Here is a 26,452-nt window from a genome sequence, read left to right as displayed (position 1 = left end):
AGCCTCCACGGGGTTCTCCCAGTTTGAATTGTTATAAGGGCGTAAGCCGCGCAGCATCCTAGATGTGCTGCGGGAAAATTGAAAGGAGGGACCTTCACCAAGTAAAAACGAAATCCAATACATTATTGACCTGTGCGCAAAACTCCACACACTCACGAACCTAACTCAGGAGGATTTGCGGCAGGCCCAAGAACGACAGACCCGCCTGTATGACAAGGGTACGCGCCTTAGGGAGTTCGCACTGGGAGAGAAAGTACTCGTACTGTTGCCCACATTGAGCTCCAAATTAGTCGCCAAGTGGCAAGGACCCTTTGAGGTCACACGGCGAGTCAGGGACGTCGACTATGAGGTGAGGTGAACGGATAGGGGTGGGGCGCTACAGATTTACCACCTCAACCTGCTCAAACTCTGGAATGAGGAGGTCCCCGTGGCATTGGTTTCGGTGGTTCCGGAGAAGGCGGAGCTGGAGCCAGAGGTGCAAAAGGGAACATTGGCATCGCGTACCTCTCTGGTCCCCTGTGGAGACCACCTCTCCCCGACCCAACTCGCGGAGGTTGCCCAGTTGCAGACCGAGTTTTCGGACATGTTCTCGCGCCTGCCCGGCTGCACCAACCTCATAGAGCACCACATTGAGACGCCCCCAGGGGTGGTAGTGCATAGTCACCCTTACAGGTTACCCGAGCACAAGAAAAAAGTGGTTCAGGAAGAACTCGAGGCCATGCTCGAAATGGGCATTGTTGAGGAGTCCCACAGTGACTGGAGCAGCCCGGTGGTCTTGGTACCCAAGGTCGACGGGTCGGTCCGGTTCTGTGTTGACTATAGAAAAGTCAACGCGGTGTCTAAATTCGATGCGTACCCAATGCCTCGTATTGATGAGTTGCTCGATCGGCTAGGCACAGCTCGTTTTTACTCGACACTGGATTTAACAAAGGGTTATTTGCAGATCCCCTTGACTCCATTATCCCGGGAAAAGACTGACTTTTCCACACCGTTCGGCTTACACCAATTCGTCACACTTTCTTTTGGGCTGTTTGGGGCGCCCACTACATTTCAGCAGCTGATGGACAGGGTCCTCCCCCCCACGCCACCTATGCGGCCGCATACCTTGACGATATCATTATTTATAGTAATGACTGGCAGCGGCACTTACAACACCTGAGGGCCGTCCTTAAGTCGCTGAGGCGAGCGGGTCTCACAGCCAACCCAAAGAAGTGTGCGATTGGGCGAGTGAAAGTACGGTATCTGGGCTTCCACTTGGGCAACGGGCAGGTGCGTCCCCAAATTAACAAGACTGCAGCAATTGTGGCCTGCCCGAGGCCCAAGACCAAAAAGGGGGTGAGACAGTTCCTGGGGCTGGCTGGCTACTATCGTAGGTTTATACCTAATTATTCAGACGTCACCAGCCCACTGACTGATCTCACTAAAAAGGGGGCACCAGATCCGGTCCAGTGGACAGAGCAATGCCAGTGGGCTTTCTCTGAGGTAAAGGCTGCACTGTGCGGGGGGCCACTATTACACTCCCCTGACTTTTCTCTCCCTTTTATGTTACAGACGGATGCGTCGGACAGAGGGCTGGGGGCCGTGTTGTCCCAGGAGGTGGAGGGGGAGGATCGTCCCATGCTGTACATCAGCAGAAAGCTGTCGGTACACGAGGGGCACTACAGCACGATAGAAAAGGAGTGCCTCGCGATCAAGTGGGCGGTCCTCGCCCTCTGCTACTACCTGCTGGGACACCCTTTCACCCTCTGTTCGGACCATGCGCCCCTCCAGTGGCTCCACTGCATGAAGGATGCCAACGCGCGGATCACCCGTTGGTATCTGGCACTCCAACCCTTTAATTTCAAGGTGATCCACAGGCCGGGGGCACAGATGGTTGTGGTGGACTTTCTCTCCCATCAAGGGGGGGGGGAGTCGGCTGCAGGCCGGACGGCTGCCCGGCCTGAGTCGGGCGGTGGGGGTATGTGGCAGCGGGGGCGTGGTCAAGCCCCGGCCTGTGACAGGAGGGCGGAGTCAGGGAAGGTAAGTGGCAGAATCACTACACCTGTCGTTAATTAATGTTTGTGTGTCTTCCCAGTGACCGCGCCCTATTTAAGGAGAGAGAGCGAGAGCAGAGGGAGCTCTCTCCACACCTAGACAGCTGATGTGTGTGCGTGTGTCTGAGTGTGTGTGTGTGTGTGTGTGTGTGTGTGTGAGAGAGAGAGAATACAGAGATAAGCTGAAAAGCTGAATAAAGCGAGTTTTGTGAACTCAGTTCTGTCCTGCCGTCCTTCTGTGCTCCACCCACTTACATGAACTGTCACACAAGGTATTTTTCTTTATCAAGAATTTCCCATTACATTTCGGCATACACAAACATTGCCTCGAAATATTGGTAGACATTTGTATTTTTGTATGCTTTTAGCAACTTTTCAGTGTATTTAGATGTCCCAAATACTAAACAGTTCAGGATGACGTAGGATCCCAAATCTGGTAATTGGTCTGCCATACACTTTTCAAGTGGAATAAATACATTTGTGAGTAAATTAAGACACAGACATCTTTATTTTTGCAACATGTACACTCAAGGACAGCAAAATTCCTCCTCTGCATTTAAACCATCTCAAGTACTGAACACATGCACACATGCCCAGAGGAGTGTGCAGAATAAATAATAATTACATTTTTGAGTAAATTGTATGGATCTGTGTTGCCTGCATGTTTTAGCTTTTGGATATATTGTGATCTGCTGGTATAAGATAAATTTTTAATTGTTTCAGAGAGATTGTACTGACTGCAGTCATCTTGTTAAGCATATTTGATTAATAGTGGCAAAGTCATGTTAAATAGCTTACACAGTGATGTCATGCTGACATCATGCTGGCACATTGAGTACCTGCGCACACCGGGATGTATATATTGAGCATGCGCAGAATAAAAGGCCAGTGAGTTAGTGAGTGTCAGAGGCCAAAGAGACAACGGTGTGTCAGTTATTTTCTCCCGTGAATATTAGCCATTAGCTGCTGCTAGTTAGCCACTGTGGTGACTGTACACGCGATAGACTGCTACGGAAAATGTCTAACACTACAGGTTATGGGCCCAGTCAGGCAGGCCACAGGTGGCTGAGACTTTTATTTGACAGTGACGAGAAAAGTTACGAACTCTGGGAAACAAGGTTCCTCGCGCACATGGAGTTGCGTGGTCTCAGAGATGTTATCCTGGAGGATCCGGAGATAGATTCAGGTCACGAAGGAGCGCTCACGGAAGATGAGGCAAAGAACGGAGAGGCTTATGCAGAGCTAGTGCAATGTCTGGACAACAAAAGTTTGTCGTTGGTAATGAGAGATGAGAAATGTGATGGAAGAAAAGCACTGGGGATTCTTTGCGAGCACTACGCAGGAAAGGACAAACCCCGCATTGTGAGTTTATACTGTGAACTTTCCTCGCTCTATAAAGCTAGCAATGAAACAGTTACTGACTATATAATTTGAGCAGAGACTATATTCACGTCATTAAGAAGAGCAGATGAACAAATAAGTGATGGACTTCAGATAGCAATGGTAGTAAAAGGGCTACCTGAATCATACAAGCCGTTCGTAGTGCACATCACACAGACAAATGATGTTGTAACGTTCAGCGAGTTTAAAACGAAACTGCGAAGTTATAAGAGTACAGAGAAATATGGGAGAAGTGATGTGAATGTGGGAGACAATGTAATGAAGACTAGCGGGGCAACAAAAGCATGTGGTAGAGGACGTGGAAAGAAAATGGACTTGGCTGATGTCGAGTGTTATATGAGTGGTAAAAAGGGACACATGGCAAGGGCATGTCTGGACAACACCCCACAGAGAAGAGAAGATCAAAAGTGGGACACACCACGGCGAGGCAGAGGGCGCGGTCGAGGACGAGGCCGTGACTACGTGAAGAAAGCTGATGGAGAGGCCGAAGAAGAGTCTACAACTTTCTGTTTCTTCCAGATAAGTGACTGTCCAATACAGCAAGGAAACAAGAAGGGTCTCATGGTAGACTGTGGCGCCACTTCACACATGATCAATGATGCGACAAAGTTCAAAACAGTGGACAAGAGCTTCAGACCCGAGGACCACAAGATCGAGCTTGCCGATGGAACCAAGGTGAGAGGGGTGGCGAAAATGAGAGGAGACGCCGAGATCTACTTGCTGGACAGCGAGGGACGACGAGTGAGAACAAGGCTCAAGCAAGCACTCTACATCCCATCATTTCCACAGAACATCTTTTCAGTCAAAGCGGCGACAACCAATGGAGCCGAGATTCGCTTCAAGGACGGTGATGACTGGCTGGTCAACAAGGACGGTACAAACTTCAAAATGGAGGTGTATGGTAGGCTGTATTACCTTAGCACAGTAGAGGATGAAAATGTTGATGAAGTGTATGGTTGTCATGACATTCAAACCTGGCATAGGATACTTGATCATTGTAATTTTGATGATATTGCAAAATTGGAAAAGGTGGTTGAAGGAATGTCGATAAAAGGGAAAAATGACAAATCTACTCAAAACTGTGAAATATGCATACAGGGCAAGTTTACACAAAGCAGAAACAGGCAGGCAGACGCCAAAGCTACTGCAGTACTAGAGCTAGTACACACAGACTTGTGCGGCCCTATAGAACCAGCAGATAAGGATGGATACAGATATGCGATAGCATTTACTAATGATTACAGTGGGATGATTTTTCCATACTTTATCAAAGCAAAAAGTGGCACGACAAAAGCTACGGAGAAATTCATAGCAGACGTAGCTCCATATGGAAAGATAAAGTGCATAAGGTCAGATAACGGTACAGAGTTTACCGGGCAGGAGTTCCAGTCTTTACTTAGGAGTAAAGGGATAAGGCACGAGACAAGTGCACCCTACTCACCTCATCAGAACGGAACTGCCGAAAGAGGATGGAGGGCCCTATTTGAGATCTCACGATGCATGCTGTTGGAGAGTAACCTCCCAAAGCAATTATGGACCTATGCTGTACAGACAGCAGCCAAAATTCATAACAGGTGTTACAGTAAACGCCTAGAGCAGACACCTTACCGTGTTTTCACAGGAAAAACACCTAACCTATCTCACATGAAGGTATTTGGCTCTGAATGTTATGTATATAAGCAGGAAAAGAAGAAGTTGGATTCTAAATGTAACAAAGGGATCTTTGTCGGCTATGATAAGTATAGCCCAGCATACAATGTGTATTATCCTGAGACAGGGAAAGTCCTAAAACATAGGCTAGTGAAATTTATCTCCAAAGGCAGCGCAGATAGCCAAACTCAGACAGGTTGTGACATGGGGGACAACATTGAGAGTTACGGAAATACTCCACCAAAGATAGTCAACCAGGGTCAGGGACAGCCTGAAGAGAGTAGAGAGCCTAGTGTGGAGGAGACTACTGAGGCAGATCCAACTCAGGCAGATAGCAGTCAGAGAGAACAGGGAGAAAGGAGATATCCTACAAGAGAGAGAAAAGCTCCAGAGTACTTAAAGGAGTACCAATGTAAAGCTGAGTGTGATAATGATGAATGTGAAAACGTGGATTATTTCTACTGGGTGGCCTATGATGTACCTAAAACATTTAGAGAGGCTATAGACTCTGAGAAATCAAAAATATGGACTGATGCAATGAGAGAAGAGATAAACTCTTTAACAGAGAATAAGACTTTCACTCTGACTCCACTGCTGAAGGGCAAACAAGCAGTGGGAGGTCGCTGGGATATGCAGTGAAAGAGAGCCCAGATGGATCTGAGACTTGTAAAGCAAGATATGTGGCAAAGGGGTATGGTCAAGTGGAAGGGATTGACTATAAAGAGACATTCTCACCCACGGCCAACATGACCTCTGTCCGAGCATTAATGCAGGTTGCTGTACAGGAGGATCTTACACTACACCAAATGGATGTAAAGTCTGCTTACCTCCATGCTCCAATGGACTGCGAGGTATATATGGAGCAGCCGGAAGGTTTTGAGATTAAGTCAGAAACAGGAGAATACTTAGGCTACGTTCACACTGCAGGCTGAAGTGACTCAAATCCGATCTTTTTGCCCGTATGTGACCTGTATCCGATCTTTTATTGACAATATGAACGACACAGATCCGATTTTTTCAAATCCGACCCAGGCCGTTTGGATATGTGGTCCTAATTCCGATTCCTATCCGCTCTTTTCATATGCGACTTCAGTCTGAACCGCCAGGTCACATTCATCCGACTTACACGTCATCAACAAGCCACAAACGTCACTATTCTGTGCTGAAGTAGGCGGCGGGTCTCTCAAAAAAAGTTACAACAACATGGCGCATAATCACGGGCGCAGATAGAGGGTGTGACGGGTGGGATTCGTCCCACCCAGATTTAAATTCACTTCGTTCAGTCCCCCCCACTTATAGGGAGGAAAAAACGTCTATGCTGTCTTTCTTTGCATAAGGCAAACCTCATGGAAAAATCAAAAGACTAATTACCATTCGGTTTATTGAGGTGCACGGCAGTGTATACATAGTTGCAACAACTCACATAAAACAAAACAAAGACTGATATTCGGTCGGTTGAGCTGCGCAGACTGCACAGGTTGCGAGCTCGAGCTTGGTTGCTATGGTAACCCACAACAAGTTTGACAGGCATATCGGGGTTGGGGTTGGTTTGCTGGCAGCTTTGTCCCCCCCAGTTTTTTGTCCCCCCCAGTTCAAAAAACGTATCTGCGCCCCTGCGCATGACATCAATGCGAGGGACGCTTCAGGCTGTGAAGGTTCTGAATCTTCTCAATGGAAGGACGCAGAGGTTAGGGAGCTGATTTCCATTTGGGGGGATACAGCTATTCAAGCTAGATTGGATGGGTCATACCGCAACCAGGCGGTTTTACTTCCATAAACACTGGCCATGCTCACTGCGTTTGACGTCGTCGTATCCTGCAATGCACATGCGGAACACTTTTAGGTCGCTTTTCGTTCATACTGAGGATCACATACAAGTCGCATATATTTGTTAATGTGAACAACCTCACAAAAAAATCGGATTTCACAAAAAAATCAGAATTTAGCATTAAGCCTTGCAGTGTGAACATAGCGTTAGTGTGCAAAATCAACAAGTCATTGTATGGGTTAAAACAGTCCGGTCGTAACTGGAACCTGTTACTGCATGATCACCTTACGGGGAATGGTTTTGTGCAAAATGATGCTGATCATTGTGTCTACAGCAGAGAATCTGACAATGAGAAAGTGATTCTGTTAGTGTGGGTAGATGACTTGATCATAGCAGTGAGTAACGGCACATTACTCAGTGATGTAAAGGAGATGCTGAAGAGAAGGTTTAAGATGAAGGATATGGGTCCACTTAAGCACTTTCTGGGTATTGACTTTAGTCACAGTGAAGGAGAGATCAAAATGACTCAAAAGAGACACATTGTAAAAATGTTAGCAAAATTTGGAATGTCTGAATGTAAACCGAGATCCACCCCATCTGAGCAAAAGTTGAATTTTGACAATGAGGGTGAGGCTATTGACTCAACAGGATATAGAGAAATAGTAGGTAGCTTGATTTACATTATGACATGTACCAGACCTGACTTGAGCTGGGTTGTTAGTAAGCTTTCACAACACTTAGCTGAACCAAAGCAACAGCATTGGGCTGCAGCAAAACACCTACTGAGATACCTAAAGGGTACGATAGATCAAGAATTACACTATCGAAAATGTGAGGAAAGCCTACAACTTGAGGGATATAGTGACGCTGATTGGGCAACTGACAAAAATGATAGGAGGAGCACAACTGGGTACTGTTTCAGCTTAACTGAGAGTGGTCCAGTTATATCATGGAAGAGTAGAAAGCAGCCAACAGTGGCACTATCTACCTGCGAGGCGGAGTATATAGCACTATCAGCCACTACTCAAGAGAGTATGTACCTAGTACAACTACTTAAAGGAATGGATGGTAGTAACCAGCATGTACCAGTCAAGATATATGAGGACAATCAGGGGGCAATAGCGTTGTCTAAAAACCCAGTATGCAGGCAGAGAAGCAAACATGTGGATATTAAGTATCACTTTGTACGTTCTGCACACACAGAAGGGAAGATATTAATAGAATACTGCCCTACTGCAAACATGGTAGCTGATGTTCTTACCAAGCCATTGACAAAGGCTAAATTTGAGAAGTTCAAGGGATATTTGTTTGGAGAGTAATGAGAGCTGACAGATGTAAATGTTTCTGGAGAGAAATGTGAACTGTTAAGTTTTGTAATGATAAGTTTTATTTGAAGTTTTCAGAACACTGCCAGTACTGTATGCCAAAGGTTTTATTTTGAGTTTTGGAGTTATGTATTTTTGGTTTTGTTTACCACTAGAGGGAGCTATAAACATGCCTTTGAGTGGGAGTGTTAAGCATATTTGATAAATAGTGGCAAAGTCATGTTAAATAGCTTACACAGTGATGTCTTGCTGAACGTGAGTGCCTGCGCGCACCGGGATGTATATATTGAGCATGCGCAGAATAAAAGGCCAGTGAGTTAGTGAGTGTCAGAGGCCAAAGAGACAACGGTGTGTCAGTTATTTTCTCCCGTGAATATTAGCCATTAGCTGCTGCTAGTTAGCCACTGTGGTGACTGTACACACGATAGACTGCTGTGGAAAATGTCTAACGCTACACATCTCGATTTTCATGATCAACTGGTGCAGCTATGTTTTTTTGTTTGCCCAGCAATATGAAAGATGCTGTGTGATAAAAAAAAAAAAATCTGTGACGTCAGTGAAAAGCCCCGATTGAGAATATATGGTGCATCATGAAGAGGTGAATCAGACAATGGCGACCATGGACTGTTGAGCAGTTGAAGTCTTGTATCAAGCAATAATGAACAAAAATTCCAATTGCAAAACTGCAACAATTAGCATCCTCAGATTCCCATATGATTAAAAAGTGTCATTAAAAGGAAAGATTATGCAATACAATGGTAATGATGCCTCAGTCCCAACTTTTTTTGAGTGACAATTACATTGGTCAGTAAAACTATTGAATATATTTTCTTTGTACTTTTGTCAGTTAAATAAATGCTCATGTGAGTTAACAAATCAGATTTTTGTTTTTATTGCATTTTGGAAAATATCCCAACTTTTCTGTAAATGGGATTAATAATAATGTTTTGCACTAAAAACAAATAAACAAACAAAATGGATTAACTTACATGTTAGTGAAGGGTGATTATTAGGTCACTGGTATAAATAAACCTGATTAAATGAGCCACCATAAACTGAATATTTTATATTAATTATATATCATAATGCAGGTGTCTTACTTTAATAATAATAATTGTTTAAAAAAAATAGTGATTTGTGTGTTAAGGCTGAAGCTGATGGTTTATTAAGGTTTAGTTATGCAGTAAATGTTAATTCTCTTTACTTTAATGGAAAACATGATCAAATTACTGATACAAATCTACAGTTCCTTTCTGAGAGACACAAACATTCAACTGTAAGCCATCTTGGGTTCAGCCATGCACAGTAAATAACAGATGTGATTATACTCGACTTCAGGTCATTGCTCAGTGTAGTACATTTGTCTTGCAAATAATCCCTTTCTTAAAAACACCAGCAACAAAAGTCCTACAGTGATGAAAAAAAGAACTATCTAGTCATCAGGAACTTCTCAGCCTCACTGGCTCGTCACTGGTTATAAAGCTACTAAAAGTAAAATAAATCAGAAAGAATTTTAATTGTGATTATGATCCAAAAAGGGCCTAAAAGTTAGAGTTGTAGATAATAAAATATATTCGCAAGAATATCATAGATATTTTGCCTCATTGATTGTAATATAATCATGTATCTGTGTTTTAGGGACTGCTTTTGGCTGTGTCTGCTAAACAGTGGTACCAGTGTTGTAGCAGGCTTTGCAGTGTTCTCAGTTCTGGGCTTCATGGCTCATGTGCAAGGTGTTCCTATAGAGGATGTGGCAGAGTCAGGTATTACTTCTGGGGGGAAAAAAAAGTATATGTGTGTGTGTGTGTAGTATCTAGAGGATGTGACATGGTTGCATGAAGATTGGAAAGTTTATCTTCAAGTAGTGAATGTATATTTCACAAGTGAGCGAAGCAAAGGAGTAATATCTCATCTCATCTCATTATCTCTAGCCGCTTTATCCTTCTACAGGGTCGCAGGCAAGCTGGAGCCTATCCCAGCTGACTACGGGCGAAAGGCGGGGTACACCCTGGACAAGTCGCCAGGTCATCACAGGGCTGACACATAGACACAGACAACCATTCACACTCACATTCCCACCTACGGTCAATTTAGAGTCACCAGTTAACCTAACCTGCATGTCTTTGGACTGTGGGGGAAACCGGAGCACCCGGAGGAAACCCACGTGGACACGGGGAGAACATGCAAACTCCACACAGAAAGGCCCTCGCCGGCCCCGGGGCTCGAACCCAGGACCTTCTTGCTGTGAGGCGACAGTGCTAACCACTACACCACCGTGCCGCCCTGCAAAGGAGTAATATATTTTTCAAAATGAGAAGATGAACTTCATACCTTCGCACCACCGTGTAATGTTCTTATGCCAATTAGTAAATCCTGCAGACACTCCAAAAGCGCCTTTGTGCCCCCTCCCTTTGATCGAGACCCCTTTTGAAAGAATCGGGATGGATCTCATTGGGCCATTAGTTTGGTCAGCACAGGGATATTGCTTTATTTTAGTTCTGGTGGATGATGCAACGTGATATCCAGAAGCAGTGCCTCTCTGCAATATCTCAGCACGCAGTACTGCGGAAGCATTCTTCCAAATTTTCTCCCAGGTTGGGATTCCGAAAGAAATCCTGACAGACCAAGGCACTACATTTACGTCACACGTTACGCAAACTGTATGGGCTATTGAGGATTAAGCCTATCTGCACCAGTGTCTGTCACCCACAAACGGATGGCTAAGTGGCTGCACGGTGGTGTAATGGTTAGCACTGTCGCCTCACAACAAGAAGGTTCTGGGTTTGATCCCAGCGGCCTGTGGGGGCCTTTCTGTGTGGAGTTTGCATGTTCTCCCCATGTCTGCCTGGGTTTCCTCTGGGTGCTCCGGTTTCCCCCACAGTCCAAAGACATGTAGGTTAGGTTAACTGGCGACTCTAAATTGACCGTAGGTGTGAATGAGAGTGTGAGTGGCTTTCTGTGTCTGTGTCAGCCCTGTGATGACCTTGCGACTTGTCCAGGGTGTACCCTGCCTTTCGCCCATAGTCAGCTGGGATAGGCTCCAGCTTGCCTGCGACCCTGTAGAACAGCATAAAGCGGCTAGAGATAATGAGATGAGACACTACGCAAACTGTATGGGCTATTTGGGCATTAAGCCTATCTGCACCAGTGTCTGTCACCCACAAATAGATGGCTGAGTGGCCGCACTGTGGTGTAGTGGTTAGCACTGTCGCCTCACAACAAGAACGTTCTCGGTTCGATCCCTGCAGCCTGTGGGGGGCCTTTCTGTGTGGAGTTTGCATGTTCTCCCCATGTCTGCCTGGGTTTCCTCCAGGTGCTCCGGTTTCCCCCACAGTTCAAAGACATGTGATTAAGGTTAACATGGGGAGGCCTTGGGCTGAACTGTCTTTGAGCAAGGGACCTAATCCTTAACTGCTCCCTGGGCACTGTAGCATAGCTGCCCACTGCTCTGGGTATGCATGTGTGCTCATTGCTCACTTGTGTGTGTGCATGCATGTGTTCACTGCTTCAAATGGGTTAAATGCAGAGAACAAATTTCACTGTGAGTGTGCATGTGACAAATAAAGGTTTCCTCTTCTTCTTAGTATGCTGGCACATTGTCCAGATGGAGGATGAAACCATTTCCCCACAGGTGTACCCTATTTTTCCATATCCTTTCTTCTGACACCTATCCTTCTATCCTTTCTCACAAAGTTTCTAGAGCCCGTTTGTAATAGTGTGGGTTCTCTGTTCCCCCATCTGGACCCCAATTCTTTAAAATTATATGTCCTTAACATCAAAGAAAACAATCAACATGGTCTTGAACTTCGACTTGCTTTATCAAACATTCTTCATCTTTGTTGAAGGTGTTTTCCAGTGCACTGGACTCTAGGTGGAGTAGTTTTTGGGTGACAAACACGTCGCAGTACTTGACCACCCTCCCAGTTCATGTTGTCTAGCACCATGTGACTTTTCTTTTCCTTCAAATCACACTTGTTCTTGAGGGAACCTGTCGAAGCTGCCCGGATGTGGGTGGAGCACAGAAGTATGGCAGGCTGTTGTTAGCGTTCAGATTTGTTTTTATTTGGCTTTTCAGCACAATACTTTCTCACTTGGGACAGTCACACAGACACTCAAACACACACACACCATCGTGCTCTGGTCCCAATCTCTCGTCCTCTGCTCTCTTACTCATTTTATAGAGCGCCATCACTGCAAGAGACACACAAACACACATTAATTGACAACAGGTGTAGTGATTTGGCCACTCACCTTCCCCAACTCCGCCCTCCATTCACAAACCGATGCTCAGGCATGCCTCCACTGCCACATACCCCCACCGTCCGCCTCAGACCAGGGAGCCATCCAGCCTGCAGTGGACCCGCCCCCCCCCCAACAGGACAGGAAGTCTGCCACCACCATCTGCGCCCCCAGCCTGTGGACCACCTTGAATTTGAATGGCTGGAGGGCGAGATACCAACGGGTGATCTGCGCTTTGGCATCCTTCATGTGGTGGAGCCACTGGAGGGGCGTGTGGTCCAAACAGAGGGTGAAAGGGCATCCCAGTAGGTAGTACTGGAGGGTGAGGACCACCCACTTGATGGCCTGGCACTCTTTCTCTATCGTGCTGTACTTGCTTTCACGCATTGACAACTTTCGGCTAACGTACAGCATGGGACGTTCCTCCACCTCCAGGGACAGAACATCCCCCTGTCCGATGCATCCGTCTGCAAAACAAAGGGGAGAGAAAAGTCAGGGGAGTGTAAAAGTGGCTCCCCACACAGTGCAGCCTTTACCCTAGAGCAGGGGTATTCAATTAAAAGTCACTGAGGTCTAGTTATTAAATTTTGTCCAAGTAGAAGGTCTGAACCGAAGTCCAGCTTGTGTCTTATAGCCTTCCCCTATGTCCACATTTTTCATATGGTTTCAACAATATTTATTGTTAATTTCCAATGCAGGAAATGAACCGAGTGCACAACTATCTCTTTTACCATAAATAAAAGTAGTCCCAGGAAAATAAATTCAAGGCCTTTATTTCAGATTAAAGAAAACAGAAACCTCAGAATAAAATAAATAAAAAAAGTGCAAACAGAGTGGAATAACTCCTTTTTCTCTTAAATTAAAGAGGTCCCAACCTGAAGAATCGAAGGCCTACACTTCAAGTAAAAAAGTCAACTCAGAAAACATTCACTAAAAAGTGCAAACAGAGCATTGACTTAACATTTTCTCTTCTTTGTTCTTAAAATAATGTGATCCCAGCCTAAAAAAATGAGGGCCAACTTTTCAAGAAAAAAAAGTCCACATCTTCAGAAAACAAGTGGCTTTTTAGGAGGGGAAATGCAAACAGAACATTTTTCTTTGAACTTTTCTCTTTTAATTCTTCTTTTACTTTTCTTAATGAGAAAAATGGGCATGTGGCTGACCTGCCAGTAATTTAAATCTTGGTTGGAATGGAGTTAGTGCCATTCTCATGCAGATATGTAGGTGTTCATTGTTGAGCCTCAAATAATGTCTCAGCAATGGCGTTTAAGCACTCCTTCACAACTGTCCCACGGCAACGGATTCAGGTGAATCTGATAAAATTGTTTATCGTTTTGGCCTGGCATCCACACTGCACCGGCGTTTTGGGTGCCCCACAACATTTTTTGAGAACGGGTTCCAGAGTGGAAAAATCTGGCAATGGCGCCGTTGCAAAGTCGTCTGGATGAGTAGAACGGATTTGTTTACGATGACGTCACAACCACATGACTAGAACAAGCAGCACTCTCGCTGTTTTGTATGAACCACTGCATTGCATTCACTTTTGTATACAGCTTTTCTTTTAAATAAACAAGTAACTGAACCATTTCTTGAATTTTTTTTTATTGGATAAAGCTGCTTTTCAAAATGTTCACACACAATATAAAAAGTTATATAAATTATATAAAAATGCTTTTCAAAATGTTCACACACAATAAGAAAATTAAGTTATATAAAACTATGCACACTAATAAAACTAATTTGTATACACAGAAGGCACGATTTCCTCGCGTAGTCGCAGCCATCTTCTTCTTGTTGTGTGTTTGTTCCTGACAGTGCTTCACACCGGGTAGAAGAAGGGGATTATGCGCATGCATCCTACTTCTTCTATTGTTCTGGTGTCTCCGATGGGACCGTCTTACAGCGCCCCTAGAGGTGTGGCATGTGTATTGCATCATTTTCAGCAAGTGTTGCGTTGCCATATGTACCTGATATTTTACTGATCCGTTGCCCATGTGGACGTGATATTTTTTTTAATAAAATCTCGTTGCCGTTGTCGTGTGGATGTAGCCTAAATGTTTTTTTATGTTGCCCCAAAATCCATGCTACTTTTAAGGAACATTCGTTTATACGTTGCTGGGCTGTAAATGTATGTGTGATGAGTTGGGTAGACCTGTCATACTGTGCTTGCAGTTCGGTTATTTTGTGTGCCCTCAGCTCAGACTTCAGGGGACAACTTTGCTCAAAAGAGCTGTGCTTTTTTTTTGTAGTGGCACTTCATGTTGCCGCTTTTAATTAATGCCACGTTTTCGGAGCATATGAGGCACACTGGTTTTGAACTGCTCGCCGGAAGAATGAACATATATTTCTCCATCCATTCATCTTTAAAACAATGATTTTCCTTGTCTACTTTCCGCCACCTTTTGGAGCAAGCCATGTTGTCTCGGTCGGTTGTCTCTTAACTTAACTCTCTTCCTCTCTGCTTGTCGCTCTGTGTAAACTAATGATTTTATTGGCTCAACTGAGTGAAGCTATTGTCTTATTAACTGGAGTAGCAGCGCCCACTGTCAATAGCCACAACCGTCCAAAATAATGCTCCATGAAAATTACTTAATCTTGTCAATTTACCATTGGTCACAGGTCCGGACAGAACCATCACTGGGTCCGTATCCGGACCGAGGTCCGCCATTTGGTGATGCCTGCCCTAGAGAAAGCCTGTTGGCATTGCTCCATCCACTAGACCGGATCTAGTGCTCCCTTTTTAGTGAGATCAGTTAGCGGGCTAGTGACGTCTGAATAATTAGGTATGAACCTACGATAGTAGCCAGCCAGCCCCAGGAACTGTCTCATTCCCTTTTTGGTCTTGGCCCTTAGGCATTCCACAATCACTGCAGTCTTGTTAATTTTGGGACGCACCTGCCCATGACTTAAGTGGAAACCCAGATGCTGTACTTCCACCCGCCCAATTGCACACTCGTTTGGGTTAGCTGTGAGACCTGCATACTTCAGCGACTTTAGGACAGCCCTAAGGTGTTCAAGGTGCCGCGGCCAATCATTGCTATAGATGATAATATTGTCTAGGGCCAGGGAGAGGTGGTCTCCTCAAGGGACCGGAGTGGTTGGAGATGTCAATTTTTTTTTTGTACCTCCGGCCCCAGTGTCGGCGGTGTGGGGGCGTAGAACCCTGTCCATGAGCCGGTGGAACGTCATGGGAGCCCAAAACAACCCAAAAGGAAGTGTGATGAATTGTTGTAACCTAAACAGTGTGGAAAAGGCTGTTTTCTCTCGGGATAGAGGAGTCAAGGGGATCTGCCAATATCCTTTCCTTAAATCCAGTATCAAGTAAAAACAAGCAGTGCCCAATCAATCGAGCAGCTCGTCAATGTGAGGCATTGGGTATGTGTCGAACTTAGACACCGCGTTGACCTTTCTATAGTCCACACAGAACCAGACTGATCCATCGGTCTTGGGAACCAGGACCACTGGCCTGCTCCAGTCACTGGGGGACTCCTCGATTATACCCATTTTGAGCATGGCCTTGAGTTCATCCCGAACCACTTTTTTGTGTGTTCGGGCAGGCGGTAAGGGCGGTTGTGCACTACCACCCCCGGGGGCATCTCAATGTGGTGTTCTAGGAGGTGGGTGCGGCCGGGCAGGGGCGAAAACATGTCGGAAAATTCCTTCTGCAACTGGGCTACCTCCATAAGTTGGGCCAGGGAGAGGTGGTCTCCTCAAGGGACTGGAGTGGTTGGATATGTCAATTTTTTTTTTTTTGTACCTCCGGCCCCAGCTCCTCCTTCTCTGGGACTACTGACACCAGTGCCACGGGGACCTCTTCATTCCAGTGTTTTAACAGATTGAGGTGGTAAATTAGCAATGCCCCACCCCTGTCTGTTTGCCTCATCTCACAGTCGATGTCCCCGTCTCACCGTGTGACCTCGAAGGGCCCTTGCCACTTGGCGATTAATTTGGAACTTGACGTGGGCAATAATACGAGTACTTTGTCTGCTGGCATGAACTCTCTAAGGTGCGAGCCCCTGTCATACAGTCACACTTGACGTTCTTGTGCCTCCGCAAATTCTCCTGGGTTAAGTGCATGAGTGTGTGGAGTTTGGTGTGGAGGTTGAGAATATATTGAATTTCATTCTTCCTAGGCGAAGGTCCCTCCTCCCAATTTTACGTAGCACATCCAAAATGCCATGCGGCTTCTACCCACATAATAATTTGAATGGTGAAAAACGTGGGACCTCTCGTACTGCAAATAACAGGGGCTCAAGCCAATTATCCCAATTACGTGCATCCTCACTTAGGAACTTCCAAATTATGTTTCTGAGTGTTTGATTAAAATGTTCCACTAAGCCACCCATTTGTGGGTGACAGACACTGGTGCGGATAGGCTTAATCCCCAATAGCCCATACAGTTTGCGTAGTGTGCATGACATAAATGTAGTGCCTTGGTCTGTCAGAATTTCTTTCGGAATCCCAACCCGGGAGATCATACGGAAAAGCGCTTCCGCAATACTGCATGCTGAGATATTCCGGAGAGGCACTGCTTCTGGATATCGCGTTGCATCGTCCACCAGAATTAAAATAAAGCAATATCCCCATGCTGACCAAACTAATGGCCCGATGAGATCCATCCCGATTCTTTCAAAAGGGGTCTCGATCAAAGGGAGGGGGCGCAAAGGTGCTTTGAGAGTGGCCGCGGGATTTACTAATTGGCATTCGCGGCACGCTGCACACCACCGACAGACATCCCCACGAGTCCCTGGCCAATAGAACCGGGCCATTATTCGGGCTAGTGTTTTGTCCTGCCCCAAGTGTCCGGCCATGGGATTAAAGTGAGCTGCATGGAATATGGAGTTCCTGGCGGCTCTTTGGGATTAATAACTGTGTTATCTTTTCACCAGTTTGCGTGTCCTGTGTCACTCGGTATAACCTATCCTTAATAATATAAAAGTATGAGAAGGCCGGAGTTGCATTTGGCTGGAGAATTTGACCATCGATTACTCTCACTTGGTCAAATGCATGCTGCAGAATCCTGTCTTGCAACTGCTCTAATGGGAAATCATCAAGGGAATCCCCAAGAGAGGGAGGAGGGGCAGGGTGCTCCTTGCACTGCATATCGCCCTGAGGCAGTGCTGACATAGATGGTTCTGTGACAGCTTCTCCTGCCAATGCTAGTCCGGGTCCTTCCCAAGACGCATTACTGCAGGACCCACTTCTTACTATGTGTTTCATTAACTCTTTAAATCCTGGCCAATCAGTCCCCAAAATCAGTTAGTGGGTGAGATTAACCACTGCCTTGACACTTTGCTTTTCTCCATGAAAGAGAAGGTGGACAGACACTAAAGGGTATTTGTGAACATCCCTGTGCACACAAAATACCTTCACCACTTCTGCTCTCTCCAATGCCTCACCTTGCACCAGGCTTTGGTGAATTGAGGTCTGGTTACAGCCGGAATCCACCATGGCCTGATATGTATCCCCTTGGACACTTACCGGTATACGATATGCTCCGGCCCGATCGAGCGTGGTTTTTGGGGAGTCAGGGACCCAGACCACCACACCCATCTCCATTGGGGTGTATCGATTTTGGAAATGTCCCAGCTCACCGCAGCATCAGCACACCAGCCCAGGCTCTCCCTCTGCACTGGTGTTATGGACATCACTCACTGGGGGGGGGGAGAAGACACAGACAATGAAGGAGGAAACGGGAGGCCACCACAGGTGTGTCAGGCCGGCTGGGGGAAGCCGGCCCCTGCCTCCACGGTGGGGGAACAGGCGAGGACGGGAAACAGAGGGAAAGAGAGAGAGAGAGAGAGAAGGAGAAGCATGTCTTCCTGCCGTTGGAACCGTCGCCATGTGGTCCTCTGCCAGCTCGATGGCTTGATCCAGTGATGCTGGGTGAGGACACTGGACCCACTCCACCGATCTTTCCGGAAGTCGCACGATGAACTGTTCCAGTGTCACCAGGTTGATAATTCCTTCTGTGTCGCAGTCGTCTGCCCTCAGCCACCACTGGCAGGCGTCCCAGAGTTGGCCTAGCACAAACGGCTGGCTGACCTCCTCCAAGCGCAGCGGAAGCGCTGACATTGTTGCTCCGGGAAGCAGCCAACATGCTGGAGGATGGCTTTCTTGAGGTCTGCATATGCGAGCTGGTTGTCGATGGGGAGCTGCAGCGCAGCTCGACTGGCCAACCCCACGCCTCCGCTGCTTGCTCAAAGAGCGCGAGGAAGGTTTCTGGATTGTCATGCAGACCCATCTTTGTTAGGATGAGGTGGGGAGGGTCCACTACAGTGGCAGTCATGGACCCCGTTGATGTGAGTAGGTGCTGGAACGCCTGGCGGTCTTCTTGTTGGGCCAGCATCAAAGCTTCAAACCATTGTTCCTGCTCCTTTTGGAGGGCGATCAGCACTTGTTGCTGGTTCTGCTGTGCCGTGGCGAGGGCATGGATGAGGTCTTTAAAGGGCGAGGACTCCATGGGGGGGTTCCTTTCTGCACTCCTGGGTTTCGGCACCACTGTCAAAGCTGCCCGGATGTGGATGGAGCACAGAAGTATGGCAGGCTGTTGTTAGCATTCAGATTTGTTTTTATTTGGCTTTTCAACACAATACTTTCTCACTTGGGACAGTCACACAGACATTCAGACACACACACACAGTCGTGCTCTGGTCCCAATCTCTCGTCCTCTGCTCCCTTACTCCTTTTATGGAGCGCTGTCACTGCAAGAGACACACAAACACACATTAATTGACAACAGGTGTAGCGATTTAACCACTCGCCTTCCCCGACTCCACCCTCCATTCACAAACCGACACTCAGCCACACCCCCGCTGCCACAGAACCCTTATTGAGTCTTTTCCAGAAATGACAAAGACAGTGACGGCCCTTCTGAGACAACTAACAAAAGAAGACCTACCGCACTGCATTAATCAGCAGAAGACAAGAATACAGCAGTGTGCAGTTGCAGAAGTGGAATATATTAAAGGAGAAAGGAATTGAAATGTACATTTTCTTCTTTAAAATTGAATAACAGCATCAGTCTTGTTATTGAATAGCCATACCTTTTATATATAAATTTCTTATTCCAATTTCTTTCCCTCAGGTCCTGGCCTAGCTTTTGTAGCTTATCCTCAGGCTGTGGCTTTGATGCCTTTGCCTCAGCTGTGGGCTGTGGTGTTCTTCATTATGATTATTTTGCTTGGTCTGGACACACAGGTGCATGCACACACACCAACAGACAGTGTATTTAGGGTTTCAAAATAATACCTTAAATAATAATTAAGCAATTTAAATGTTAATTAAGTAATCATGGCTGTTCCTTACATTATCGATGCCAGTGGCATCTATAATGATGCTTTGAATTATGCCATTGTCTTGTCATGAATGAAGACATAGTCAATGATGTTTGCACATGTCTCTTCAGTGATGCATTGTCATGCCTCTTCTTTCTTTTCTTGGCCACCTCTCCTTTACCTTGTGACTTTTGTTTGATTGTTTTCCATTTCATCATCATGCCAAAAGAGCTCACAGACATTGTGCTTTATCTTCAGAAATAGTTTTGAACAGTTAAACTCTTAAGCATATTGTTGTACTTGTATGATTTTCCAGTTTATTTTAATCCACATGATAATGACATCACTGACGGACGTGTTGCCAAACGTGCTACGTAGAACTGGATCCCGAGAAATCTTCCTGCTTCTTTTCTGTATTGTCTGCTTCTTCAGCCAACTGATCATGGTCACAGAGGTGGGGATAATTAAGAAATAATCACCAATATGAGGGTAGAAACATAAAGAAACTTGCCAGTCACTACAGTCAAAACTATGTTTTGTAAAAGATGCTAAGTTGCCAATAGCACTTGTGGGATCTTAAAGTATGAGGGAATGAGAATGAATAAGACACTAGAGAAATAATTTCACAAAAATACTATGAAATATACTTCACTTGAGTCTCATTTCATTTAAGTCAGGATATGTTTTCTGGATTTCTTTTGGCTGTGTCTGCTGAACAGTGTGTGAGAAGTTTGGCTTTTTGCAACCTTGAGATTCAGCAGACAAAGCAAAAAGTTTCATATATCTACATTTCATATATTAACATGGATTGATTTACGTATGGCGGCACGGTGGTGTAATGGTTGGCACTGTCGCCTCACAGCAAGAAGGTTCTGGGTTCAAGCCCAGTGGCTGACAGGGGCCTTTCTGTGTGGAGTTTGCATGTTCTCCCCCTGTCTGTGTGGGTTTCCTCTGGGTGCTCTGGTTTCCCCCAAAGACATGCAGCTTAGGCTAATTGATAGCTCTAAATTGACCGTAGGTGTGAGTGTGAATGATTGTTTGTGTCTATGTGTCAGCCCTGTGATAACCTGGCGACTTGTCGAGGGTGTACCACGCCTCTCGTCCATAGTCAGCTGGGATAGGCTCCAGCTTGCCTGCAACCCTGTAGAACAGGATAAGCGCTACAGATAATAGATGGATGATTTACATATTGTTTACATTTACACATTTGAGGGAATTTCTCTCACAACTATAGGCAAATGTAAAATTTAAAAAATATAAATACATCTCACACACACACACATGTGCTTGACTGACGGTTTGTGAACCCTTTAGAATTTTGTAGATTTCTGCATAAATATGACATAAAACATCATCAGATTTTCACAAGTCCTAAAAGTAGATAAAGATAACCCAGTTAAACAAATGAGAGAAAAATATCATACTTGGTCATTTATTTACTGAGGCAAATCATCCAATATTACATATCTGTGAGTGTCAAAAGTATGTGAAATTAGAAGGTGAAATTAGAGTCAGGTGTCAATGGGATGACAATCAGGTGTGAGTGGGCACCCTGTTTTACTTAAAGAACACTGGACTCCACTAATCCACAGTCAGGCAGATTGTGTACAAATGGAGGAAATTCAAGACCATCGTTACCCTCCCCAGGAGTGGTCGACCAACAAAGATCACTCCAAGAGCAAGGCGTGTAATAGTCGGCGAGGTCACAAAGGACCCCAGGGTAACTTCTAAGCAACTGAAGGCCTTGCTCACATTGGCTTAACATTAACCAATGTTCATGAGTCCACCATCAGGAGAACACTGAACAGCAATGGTGTGCATGGCAGGGTTGCAAGGAGAAAGCCACTGCTCTCCAAAAAGAACATTGCTGTTTGTCTGCAGTTTGCTAAAGATCACGTGGACAAGCCAGAAGCTATTGGAAAAATGTTTTGATGACGGATGAGACCAAAATAGAACTTTTTGGTTTAAATAAGAAGCCTTATGTTTGGAGAATGGAAAAACACTGCATTCCAGCATAAGAACTTTATCCCATCTGTGAAACGTGGTGGTAGTATCATGGTTTGGGCCTGTTTTGCTGCATCTGGGCCAGGACGGCTTGCCATCATTGATGGAACAATGAATTCTGAATTATACCAGCCAATTCTAAAGGAAAATGTCAGGACATCTGTCCATGAACTGAACCTCAAGAGAAGGTGGGTAATGGTTAAAGAAGAATAAAAAGTTATGTTTTGGAATGGCCAAGTCAAAGTCCTGACCTTAATCCAATCGAAATGTTGTGGAAGGACCTGAAGCGAGCAGTTCATGTGAGGAAATTACCAACATCCAAGAGTTGAAGCTGTTCTGTATGGAGGAATGGGATAAAATTCCTCCAAGCCGGTGTGCAGGACTGATCAACAGTTCTCGGAAACATTTAGTTATTGCTGCACAAGGGGGTCACACCAGATACTGAAAGCAAAGGTTCACATACTTTTGCCACTCACAGATATGTAATATTGGATCATTTTCCTCAATAAATAAATGACCAAGTATAATATTTTTGTCTCATTTGTTTAACTGGGTTCTCTTTATCTACCTTTAGGACTTGTGTGAAAATCTGAAGTTTTAGGTTATATTTATGCAGAAAGACAGAAAATTCTAAAGGGTTCACAAACTTTCAAGCACCACTGTGTGTGTATATATATATTTCTTCCCAACCCCTCCAACACATCCATAATTCTCAGATGGTGAGACGACACCTGTCTCTCCCAAAGTGTTTTTTTTTTAAGTTTTGTAACTTCAAAGATGTCATTATTTTGTCTCACAGTCTGATCTGCATTTTCATTTGTCATTCTGTCTTGCAGGGTGGTATGTACGTGTTTCAGCTGTTTGACTACTATGCCTGCAATGGAGCCTGCATCTTCTTCCTTTCTGTGTCTCAGTCTCTCGCTGTGGGCTGGGCCTTTGGTGGGTCACAAACACTTCACATAGTAGCTGTGCTCTCGTTCATTTGTAATTGGCAAAGTAGTCAGAGTCTGCTTATACATAGTCCACACATTTTAGGAGACAATAATTAATTGGATATTTAGCTACTCAATTTTACCATACATCAATGTGCTTTTTTTTTTAAAGATTGCAGTTAAACAGGAAATGAGCATAAACATCAAATAAGAGGTTCAAAACTCAGGAGAGGTTGTCCTCTAATGGTATGAAGTGGGAATGCCGAGGCTGGTTATTGCAGTTGTACTGAACATGATCAATTTAATTTGGATCATGTGGATTTGTCCGAATATTAAGGTGCCCTGAGTTAAGAACACTACGTATAAAACTGGCTGCGAGTCCTTTGATTCAAACAGTTTAGTTACAAATTCCTTTAAAATGCTGGAGTACAGAATCAAAAACAAAATCTTCTCTTGTATAATGTAGCTTACTTATTCACACATTGCACTATAAATAGAGCACCAGTCCTCACATTGAGAAGTGGAGACAAACGAAGTACAGTATAAGGCCTTATGCCTGGGATCCTTTGCTAAATGTATCGGTAAATGTAAATCTGTTTCCACAGGTAAATACAGGATCAGTCAAAAGTCTGGACACCTAATTAATTGGGGTTTTCTTTTGCTTTATTAATTAAGACACTTTGTGTCTTAAAGTAATGATGGACTGTCGTTTCTCTTTACTGAGCTGAGCATTTCGCTACAAAATATAGATTACTACAGTTGTGGAATAGGGCTATTTACTGTATTTTTATTCTTGACTATTTACTGTTTGATCTTAAACGCATTAAGAAGGCAGGAAATTGTCCTAATTAACTTTTGATGAGGCACTCCTGTTAATTGGAAAGCATTCCAGGTGACTACCACATGAAGCTGGTTAAGATAATGCCAATAGTGTGCAAAGCGTCTATGAATGAGCAGGGGTGTCCAAGCTTTTGATTGCTACTTTAGGAAACCCATTAAATTTTATTAAAGACCCCAATAAACTTTAATACATGCCTGCATTCACCCCATTTATATGCTGTGACTCTTTTCAGGGGCTGAACGAATGTCTGAAATCATTGAAGACATGACAGGGTCATACCCTCATGTCATCTTTAGGCTGTGCTGGAAATACATTACCCCATTTCTTTTTCTGGTAAGCTTCTGTTTGGCTGTTACACTCTCTTCTTTAACTAAAAGAAGATTACTCTTACCAAATTAACTAATATTTCATCATACCTCAAACAACCAGTTGATAAAGCCATTTCAGATAATCTGAATAACGCAACTAATAAATGATTTAATTATTAGAGAAGAAGCCACACAATGATTGGATATCCCTGGTCTCACAGTATTTTCTCCACATATCAGTTACAGAGCTCATTTTTACATCTTTCCCTGGACAATGAAAAATTTTTCCTCTTCAAACAAATACAACATTGCTGCTACCTACTCCCATTTGTGGACTTGACTGACTACTTACCTCTCTTCCTTTAACCCAAGATATCCTTCATATATTCCATGGTGGAGTACCAGCCTCTGACATTTAACCGCTGGTATGTGTACCCAGCCTGGGCATATGGGTTGGGCTGGCTGATGGCCCTCTCCTCCATCCTGCTGGTTCCTGCATGGGCATTGGGCCTCTTATGGAAAGCAGAAGGTAACCTCAAGCAGGTGAGAATAGCCACATAACTTCTCTTCCCTTCATTACATGTTGCTCACCACTTGAATTTTACACTTTCCTGAGACCCATAAAGTTCAAGCAACTTACACTTTTACCCTGTTTGGCACTGACTATTTTGATAAGGGGAAAATATATATATATATATATATATATATATATATATATATATATATATATATATATATATATATATTAGTTTTTACAGGCCTGGAGAAGATTCTCACTATTACACTAATTTTACCCAGAATTATTTGATGCAACTTTATAATATTGCATAGCCCACTGTCAGCAGTGAAACACAGCATCTATATAACAATTATACCTTGATAAGTATGGTATGATGCTTTTTGCTTTAACATTGTAGTTCACATCATTTTAATTCTACATGGTATATCTAAGTGTTGCTGTCTCAGTTTTGCAGTGTCTATTTTGTTCTTCTCTGGGTTCTCTAGGTAAATTGGCTATTCTAAATTCCTCCAAGCTGTGAATAAGTGTGTTAATGTGTGTATGTGCATGTTGCCCAGCAGTGGACTAGCATCCCCTCCAGGCTGTATTCCTGAATTTTATCCAGTTTTCCTGGGATAAGCTCCAGATCTACCATAACAGTAATCAGGAGAAAGAGGTTAACAAATAAACTCTGGTGCTGGTTTTGACCAGGATGTAATCAGTTGGTACAAAAAGAAGAAACTATATTCAGTGAAAATTTAGGTTAATTTTATTTTTAGACAGAGAAAAAAAAAAGTTTGTGTGTTGCTTGCATGAGTGATGCATGATTCTTGGTTGAGTAGGTGTGCAGGTCTTTTAGCAAGCGTTATTTATTACGCTGTATTTTTTTTTTCTGGAATGATAGTCAATTAGTATGGAAATCGGAAAAAAAAATTAATAACTTGCTTTTTCCACAGCGTTGGTGTCAACTGTGCAGTCCGAAGAGCAACTTACCTTTGACCCATAACCAGAGACCTAAAAGGAAAATGACATCAGCTGTTTGACAAAGCCATCAACACTAAGGAACAAACTACACAATATTAAACAAATAGTGCCACTGTCTTTTCACATACATATGGAGAAATGACATTTGCCAATTCTATAAATGAGACAAATAATAGTCTGAAATCTTAAACAATGACTTGTTCTTGAATGATTACACTAACAAGAATCTCAGACAGGCACATGGACAGACAGATTGATGGACAACCAGAAAATATAAACGAGGAGAGTTGTTACTTTTTTCCCATAGATTGGATGTCCATTGATGCTTTAGACCTTTTGGTGCTGCAATTTTATATTTGTAATTTGTCAGATCTTGTCTATGCTGGTCAGGTAAAGCACTCGTTTAATTTCAGAGATAAAATTAAAAAAAAGTTCTGCGAGTCACCACCTCTGCCTCCTGTGTCTCTTTTTCACAATCAAGAGCATTGTGGTGTTAAACCAGGGGAGGATGCAAATAAAATAAATAAATAAATAAAATAATCCCATCATGAAGAGGTGATGAGCCATTGCCAGCCAACTTCGAGTGGGAGCAATACATTCAAACATTTTGAAATATTGGAAAAGCACAGGCCAGATATTGACCACTTTCATAGTAGTCTTGGCTGTGCTATACTGGTCTGTAGACTGGAGAAAGTACTTGGTGGTACTTATTCTCTCCTGGCAGATACATCACTTCTATTCTTAGACAGATAAACAAAGACTCCATAGGCTTGATTACAGGTTGAGTGTATTTTACTGAAATCTTGTTGAAAGTTTGTAAAACTAAAAACACAAAAAATTAAAATAAATACGTTATTTACCAGCTGGGAGGTCCGTATCGTGAAATACCGTGACCGAGGTCTTGAAAGTACTGACCGAGACCCTCTGGGCCGAGGTCAGTATTCAAGGCCGAGGTCACGGTATTTCACCATACAGACAGACCTTAAGCTAGTAAACAATATTTATTTTTTTCTTTACCAAATTCTAACAGAAAATGAGAGTGCCCGAAAGGGAAAACCGAGCCAAGCCGCCATTTTGAATCCTCATTCACAGCTGTAATGCAAATTGCTTTCTCATCGGTATACAAGTGCACTTCCATGGCAGGAAAAAAAAAACCTACATTTTGCCACCTATGCAGTCCCCTATTTATGC

At 44.2% G+C, this 26,452-nt stretch overlaps 1 protein-coding gene across 1 annotated transcript in view; it reads left to right on the top strand.

Annotated features, from left to right (window-relative positions):
* LOC132888105 (sodium- and chloride-dependent GABA transporter 3-like) overlaps positions 1–25,365 on the top strand; it is a 95,858-nt gene extending 70,493 nt beyond the window's left edge. The window contains exons 8-14 of the mRNA XM_060924098.1: positions 9,816–9,940; positions 19,504–19,616; positions 20,010–20,147; positions 22,534–22,636; positions 23,703–23,803; positions 24,151–24,321; positions 25,234–25,365. Of these exons, the coding sequence (XP_060780081.1) occupies positions 9,816–9,940; positions 19,504–19,616; positions 20,010–20,147; positions 22,534–22,636; positions 23,703–23,803; positions 24,151–24,321; positions 25,234–25,320 (838 nt within the window). The 3' untranslated portion in view covers positions 25,321–25,365. The remainder of the gene's footprint in view (positions 1–9,815; positions 9,941–19,503; positions 19,617–20,009; positions 20,148–22,533; positions 22,637–23,702; positions 23,804–24,150; positions 24,322–25,233) is intronic.
* The last annotated feature ends 1,087 nt before the right edge of the window (positions 25,366–26,452 follow it).

The sequence above is a fragment of the Neoarius graeffei genome, chromosome 6 (assembly GCF_027579695.1).
Source record: "Neoarius graeffei isolate fNeoGra1 chromosome 6, fNeoGra1.pri, whole genome shotgun sequence".
In the NCBI taxonomy this organism is placed as follows: Eukaryota; Metazoa; Chordata; class Actinopteri; order Siluriformes; family Ariidae; genus Neoarius; species Neoarius graeffei.
The sequence above is the reverse complement of the archived record's forward strand: the minus strand, read 5'-3'. Positions and strand labels throughout refer to the sequence as shown.